Raw genomic sequence first — 8,163 nt, forward strand, 5'->3', positions numbered from 1 at the left:
AGTGTTTAATTATATAAAGATTCTATTGAAGAGGGAGGATTGAATTTGAAAGAAATAGCGCGATAAGGTAGTGGCAACCCAACCTGTTGGTCCGTTGGAATGGTGTGACCTTGGTTTACTTCCAAAAAGAGCTTTTCTCCTGTGAACACAACCAGTGCCGAAGTAAATAGGGCCCTGAAGCCCATCTAATCCTCTTATGAGCACCTGCAATAATCATGTGCATTACAATATCTCAATCAATATTTATTTATTTAGTGTTACAGTTAGAAAGATTGAAATTTTAATTTGCAATAATATAATGTCATTGGGAGGAGGAGAGGAAAGAAAAGAAAAGAAACAGTGAGACAGAAAACTTGAGAGGAAAGGAAAGAAAAGAAACAGTGAGACAGAAACTTGAGAGGAAAGAAAAGAAACAGTGGGACAGAAAACTTACATCAAAAGTGAAGGTCATCTTGGTGTCATAAATATCATGTTCATCAATGCCACTAAAATGCTGTGGAAACTGTACAAAGCTGAGACGGTCCTCTTCTTGGATATGAGGGTCAAGATGGAAGCACATAGCGTGAAGAAGAGCCTTTGAGTTATTGACGTACATGTCACAGTCCAGGTTTAATATGAACGGACTGTTTGTGATGACGCCAGACACTCTTGCCTGCGTGCAGCGGTACTTGGGATTTTATTAATAAAAAAAAGAATAGACAAAACAGAAACTAGCAGAGGACCGTTTGCTTTGATTAGAGTATTTTTTCCAGAAACTACCATATATAGATCCAAGCAAATTTATATACACATGATCAATTTTTGTCTCCCACTTGGCGGTTAGAATTATTATTATGATGTGATTGTAGATTTCCAGATTGTGATCACAGGACGGATCGCTAGATAGTTGCAGCTATCTTTGAATTCTGAAATTCTTATAAGATATAATTCTACAAACAAATCTACCATGAAAATAAGTAGTTCCAATTATTAATAAATAATAACTAACTTCATATATTAAATTTCCTTAATTTCTAATTATAATTATCATGACATAGAAATTCATGAATAGACAGAGAATGGTGTACTATAATTACCAGGCAATTCAAGGCACCCGCCTTATAATGATGCTTCCAACCAGGCCTCTTTTCACGGGAGACGTAAATTAATCGAGGCAGATGATCAACCCATTGGTCGAAACTCTATTGAATCCACAGGTCAAAGTGCAACCATAATTTTAGGAATTTGATGCGTGTCAATAACGTACTAGTCTAGATTATTTAATTTTCGACAATCCCTAGTTCCATCTCACAAGTTACAATAATATAATCAAATTAGATGCGAAGAATTAATATTCACATGAAATACCTTTATGAGTCCGGGATGATTGCCAATTTCAATTGTCTGATTACCGGACAGTTGGTCAAACATCTCCTGCACTTCTGTGGGCACCTGACCACATGACTCCATGGCTCTGCTTATATCCAACTTCACTTTTTCATATTCTTGCTGACAAAGGGAAGGGAAAAGAAAAGGCATCCATAAGAAATTAGCAACATTAAATTAAATCTGGTAGGGAAACCAGCTGTAGAAAATATTCTGAAATTTGAAGAACAGAAGAGAATTGCATTGCATTGCAGGAAATCAATTCACATAATTCTTATCCAGTACTGCATGCATTCCAAAATTTGCCATCAAAGTTAATGACTTATTTCTGATGAAGCTATATATAAACAAAAACTAACCAAAAACAAATAACACCCAATTGAACACTAACGCATGCACTATATATATATAATAAAAATAATTACAAAGTGTGCCATTATATATACGTACCTTCAATTCCTCCCACTCTCCAATAGTGAACCAGCTTACACTAGACTCGCTTTCGTTCAGGACATGAGGTCGAGAATTAAAGTAAACCATGGGAGCACGAGGCTCTATGTTGAACCTCCTGCAAAAGGGAACCCATTTTTCTGCAAATTCATATGCTTTGAGCACGGCCTAAAAGTTTAGGGGAGAACCTCCGTCGTCTGAGACGTAGCAACATATCTTCTCAAAGGGATAATCCACTGATAAGACTGATAAAATAGTATTCACAAGAATAAGCGGCGGCTCCTTCCATGGATCCACGGTAGTGATAAAAATGTCCACAGGAGGCAGGTTTGCATAACCATAACTGCATTAAATCAAGTATATTATATTTATACAGTACACTCTGATCACAAAATTCTCTTCTAAGTTCAAACAACAATTCTGTTCTGAGCACATACATAATAAAGAAAGAAATTGATGAATATTGCAGTGCATTACCTTCGACAAAGCCTTTCAGGATCAGTGTATCGAACTGTGAAAAACCAGGTCATAATCTGATTTTGAACCCAAAGATAAGCAAAAGTTCGCAGAAAAGCGCCACAAACTCTAACGCATTGGCAGCCTTCCAGTCCGTTCCGAAGAATCTGTGGTAAAAGAAATAAACTATGCAGCTCAAATAAAACAGAGCACAGAGTTTGCCTCTGTTACGGCCTTTAACTTCAATGGTATTGTGAAAAGGGAAAGATTCATAGCCGCCGTCTGCAATATTGTACGCCATCGCCATTACTCGAGATGCAGAAGGTGAATAAGCACTTAGGGCTTGATGATGTTACTAGGCCGCCCTTTTTAATAAAATCTAAATCTAAATTTAAAATGGTTTGAAAAGCGAAAATTCTAAATTTAGATTTAGATTTTATTGAAAAGGGCACCCTACGTTTTCTAAGCACCTCTTTTCTACAAGTGATATAATAATTCAGTTAGGAACTAAACTACAATTGTAAAATTTATTGGTTTTCTACAAGTGATGTGATGTTTAAAATAATTCAGTTAGGAACTAAACTAGGATTGTAAAATTTATTGGTTTTTTAAAATTAGCTCGAAATATATTTTATTGATAATTATATATTTTAATTAAAATATTCTGTTTCTTTTCATAAATATTAAATATTATTTAATATTGTGTTTTTTTTCAATGGTGAATGATAAGCACTTGAATTGCTTAAAAATCATAAATTTAGATTATGATGAATAAATTTAATATTAAAAATCATAAATTTAGACTATGATAAATAAATTTAATATTAAAAATCATAAATTTGAACTATAATGAATAAATTTAATATTAAAATTCATAAATTTGGACTATGATGAATAATAAGCACTTGGATTGCATTTGATTATTATTTGTATTTGATAAATGAATGTATTTGATTATCATATATTTATTTGATAAAGTACCGCTAGTTTACAGCTAGCCTCATATCACAGCATCTCACTTGAATGGCCGGATGGGTAGGATTAGATACTAATGGGATTCCATGGATGATAACTCTATTCACCATATTCGTAGAGACAAAAATTATATGGCAGATTTTTTGTCTAAAGCAGGACTACAAGAGGCTATTGGTTCTTGTTTTTTGCAGGTCCTTTTTGAGGGAATAAGCTATCATATCCAGGAGTTTAATATGTCGGACTTCTAGTTTCATTTCTCTTACTCATAACAGGTTTTTCTTGGACGGGTCTATGATCTTTATGTGGATGTCTTTCTTGATTTTTGGATGGGATACACGATGTTTTACTGTACACCATATGCTTTCTGGTTCTCATATGCTCAAGTTATGTTTTGGTAATCTCCCAGATCTCAATGTATCAGTCATTTCCTCCCTGCTATTTCACTGGATGCTCCCATGCTTCTCTTAATTGGGAGTACACATGATGTAAATTTTGAACATTATATCCTTCATATAAATATAATCAGCTTTTTCTTTCTGAAAAAGTACAACTTGACACATTCGAAGTGATAGTTTAATGTCCATACTCTGCGTGCCACGCATTAAGAGGAGGACTGGGTACTGAGGAATGCAAAGAGGAGGAGGACTGGGTAATGTGGAAAGCATTGTTGGGCTAAAATTATTAAAGAATACAAATCTGTTCTACTAGCAGCGAAATTTTAGTTCATAACTTTGGCCATTCATTGTGGAAAGTACTAGTTAAAACTTCTCAAACTATTTTGAATAATTTTTTAATTTTTTGAAAAGCCAAAATTTTAAATTTAGATTTAGATTTTATTAAAAAGATTTGCTTACATTTTCTAACCACGTCCTTTCTCTCAGTGATGTCAAAATAATTCAGTTAGAAACTAATCAAAATATTATTAGTTGTATGATTTTTTTTAAGTTAGTTATATATTTAGAAATATATTTTATTAATAATTATATATTTAAATTAAAATATTTTGTTTTTCGATCAATATTAAAAATTATTTGAAAAATTTATTTTAATTAAAAAACTTATTTTATTTATTCAAATCTAACTTATTATGTATTCAGCGCATTCACTACATCTGATTGGATTATATAAAATTGGTCTAGAAAAGACATGAAAAACCATTGGGCATGGAGTCTATTTGACATCAAGCTATTGCTTACAAGCTATATGAACAAAATACACCGGCAACTTTCTTAGACAATTTCTCATTTAGCTATCATAGATGTAAATACCAAAAATAGAGCAAATGATGAATTATGTTAAAGATATTTAAGTTGAAAACATATGACACTTTGGAAATGGTAAACCTGAGCTGATAAATAGAGTTCATTTTTAATAACTTAACTTCCAAAATGTAAAAGACATATGGCGAAGATTGCGAAACAAAAGAAATGACAAACAAGTACTAGAAGACAGACCGGAAAACCATCACTGAACAAATAACACCGATCACAATACTTTAAATTAATATCAAAACGTGTACAAAAAAAAAATGTATCAAGGTCCTGCCAAAAATTTCCAACCCTTCTTCATTACACAATCCCTATCCTTATAAGAAAATTACAAACTAAAACAAGTTTCTCCTTCATACTTAAATACAAATTGTTAAAAATAAAAGAGATAACAACCATAACAACAAATACATGCATATAAATATTCTTCCAAACCTATCTGTACCTAAACCATAACAACGTGCTACAAACATAGCTAGAAAACTGGGTCATAAACGATGGCTGATCCTCTTGCTGATTTGCTAGAAGTTGACAATTTATGGGTGGTGGAGTTTGACAAAAGCGGACCATTGGTAAATCTTCCTATCTAATGATGAAGCATGGTTAACAAAAAGGAGGTTTTAGTTGGCTTTGTCTCACACGGAGGCACTAAATATGAAGTGAGCAATTTTATTATTATTATTAATTAATGCGTAATTTCGAACACTCAGAGCTCAAATGCACACTAATTGTTTGCCCACACCCTAGACTAGTTTGGGAGATGGGGTAGCAGTGGACTTGGCACCACACGAAATGTCCTCAATCCTAGTGACATAAGTAATTCACCAAACACTTGAGTTATAAGGTACCCTTCATGCCTCTAGTAAGAGTATTCATTGCCTCTCTTTGTTGTTGAACCAATGTACTATAACTTAATTGTATCTAAAAATATGTGTGAGCTCAAAAATGTGACATAGCATTGATGATTTTCAAAATTCCTATATGCAAACCACGATAGTGGCAGAGGAGGCCAAATATCCAATTTTCATTGGGTATAGATGTCATAGTGTGCATCCCCATCAACAAACCATGGACATTATTCACCATTCAGCACATATCCAACACAAAGTGAGTAATTTGTTGTGTGGAACAGTTCTGTAAGGCATCTCATTGAAAGGATCTAGATAGCACCATTTGAAAGAGGGCATTTTTGGACAGATTGGCAGGTAGCTTGTATGTTTGATCTTTCAATCACGTTGCACCCCACAGATTGTGTTGGTGAGCTAACCTAATCAACTTCATTGTTGCTTAGATTCTTCAAAAGCTAACACACTTGTCTTTTCGACATGGCCACACTATTCTTATAGTATTCTTGACATTTTCTATATAGAGAAGCAGACATGCATTTCTAAATTGTATGTTTAAAATTCCAAATATGAGTGCTTTTGTGAGAGGTTCTGTTGTTTTTTATTTCTTGTTTGCACCAACTTTTATGTTTTCCATTATTACCATTTTGGTAGTTTTTTTGTTATGGAGGTTTTGCCACAACCTAGAGAGTTAGGACGCTGCATTGAAAGGGATCCTTACTTATGGTTAAGAGTTAATTAATATTTAGTGTTAGGTGATAGAATGGAAAATATAGTGTGGCTATTGCCACTTCAGAGACCAGGCTGAAATAGAACCGAAATTTCTGTACAAAGTCTACAACCAGAGACAGAGCAACATCTCTTGTACAAAAGGGAACTCCTTGCTTGCTTTCTCTTCATAGTGCAACTAAGCACAAAACTCTGCACTCCAAATAAACAATATCTCAAATTCTTCAATTTCAAATCCTGTACCATTATTCTATTTTCAGTTTGGTCAATTTTCGAGGTAGCTGGTTCCAGAATTGATCCTATTTCACTTTCTTCCTTAATCTGCATCTGGAACTGGTCCTTATCTAACATGGTCTAATTGATATGATTTGGTATTGAGTTCTTATCATAATTTCTATTCATAACGCAATTAAGCACAAGATTTTGCACTTGATATGATTTATTACTGAGTCCTTATCATAATTTCTGTTCATAATGGAATTAAGCACATGATTTTTCACTCCCAATAAACAATAGTTCAAAGTTTTCAGATTCTAGTTGTGTTATGTCATTTTATTTTCACACGGTCAATTTTCAAGCTACTTTGTTCGAGAATTGCCCAAATTTCACTTTCTTTTTTAATCTACATTTGGATGTGGTCCTTATTTAACATGGTCTAATTGATATGATTTGTTGAGTTCTTATCGTACTTCAATCTAATGGTCAATTTGAATTTATGAATAGGTAATGTATGAACTGAATTTGTTTGGTCATCAGGTTGACATTTTTTGTGTTGCTTGAAGAATCATTTTTCTTTTCCTGAGCGTTTGAACTACCAAAACTGAAGCCTTGGGATTCTTGGATCTTGGGGGTGTAAAGCCTGGAGTGGATAGATGGATTAATGTATGAGCAATTTATTCATCTGAAACTACTGCCCTTGTCCTTTTGGACTCTTTCTGACCAGACTTCTTCCCACTTTTATGACCCTCTACTCTCACTGAAGGAGGTGTTGTGGGGTGTTCTGTTTCTTAGATTTTATAATGCCCTATCCCTGAAGAGACAAATTGGTCCCATGACAGATGAGGGAGTTTTTTCTGTAACTCATGACAAATGATCAACTTAACTAGGCAATGATGTGCTATAGCATCCAATTTCCCCTTTTGAATTCTAACACACATTTATTACCGGGAATGCAGTAGGAAATGGGGGATACTTATCCTTTGTTGTGGTTTTTGATGGCTCAGGTTTCGAATTTTATGCAAAATTCGAAAATAGTAAGCATATACAATGCTTAGCCTTCCCTCACAGGTTCAATATTTAATGAAATGATATGCTATCTCTCCCCATTCATATGGAAGAGACTCCCTTTTCACCCCATTTCTGTTTTCTTCATACTTATCATAGGATCTGAAAAAGTTGGTCTTGGCTCTGAGGTTGAGTACTCTATCATCCTTATCCCAAGGCTGTCCCCTAGGAATTCCAGTAACTTCACTGAGAAATTCTTCATTTACAAAGATCCTGAATCCCCTAAAAGTCGTGTAGAATTCATGGTTTTTAGAGTCTTGCTCTTGGGGATGTTAAGAATTCTGGGCAAACTCCAGTGCTACTGCATCGTCGTATCCTTCCAACTTATCAAAGAAATCAAGCCAACCTACCTTCCTAAAAGCATCCACAACTTCAACATTAAGAGAAGCTTATAGAGGGAACTAGCTCTCGTAGTGGATCAATTTTTCAACCTAACTGCTATCCATGGGATTCCTAGATATTCCCAAATCTGCCCTGATAAAAATACCTTTTTAAATGTAATCGCAATTGTTATAAAACCTTGGCATATAACAATGCAATTTTTTTTATAAAACCTTTGCATATAACAAAACAAAAAAAATTAATGATCAATTACATCAATTTTTAGCTTAAGAGGGGAGATAAATTTGAAATTGCACAGCTGGTTATCAGAAATGTAGCAGGAAAATAATTATTTGTGAATGTTGTATGAATTGCAACGTAATTTTGTTTTACAAAATCTATACCTAATGCGTATAAGGTTTGTCGTGCTGGTTCAGGTTTTTGGACAAGGCAGCTATCCTTGACAACAA

The 8,163-nt window shown here is 34.0% G+C and overlaps 1 protein-coding gene across 1 annotated transcript; it reads right to left on the bottom strand.

The window, feature by feature from the left end:
• Positions 1-9: 9 nt before the first annotated feature.
• On the bottom strand, positions 10-2,345 carry LOC149261337 (cellulose synthase A catalytic subunit 7 [UDP-forming]-like). The gene is made up of 7 exons (XM_089368541.1): positions 2,293-2,345; positions 2,004-2,158; positions 1,816-1,955; positions 1,348-1,488; positions 1,077-1,181; positions 434-652; positions 10-204 (listed from the first exon to the last, which is right to left on the bottom strand). The coding sequence occupies exons 1-7, from the start codon at positions 2,343-2,345 to the stop codon at positions 10-12; spliced, it is 1,008 nt and encodes a 335-aa protein (XP_089224667.1).
• Positions 2,346-8,163: the final 5,818 nt, after the last annotated feature.

The sequence above is a fragment of the Pinus tabuliformis genome, chromosome 6 (genome assembly GCF_031772625.1).
Source record: "Pinus tabuliformis cultivar Carrire ecotype Pingquan chromosome 6, CPIR1, whole genome shotgun sequence".
NCBI lineage: Eukaryota > Viridiplantae > Streptophyta > Pinopsida > Pinales > Pinaceae > Pinus > Pinus tabuliformis.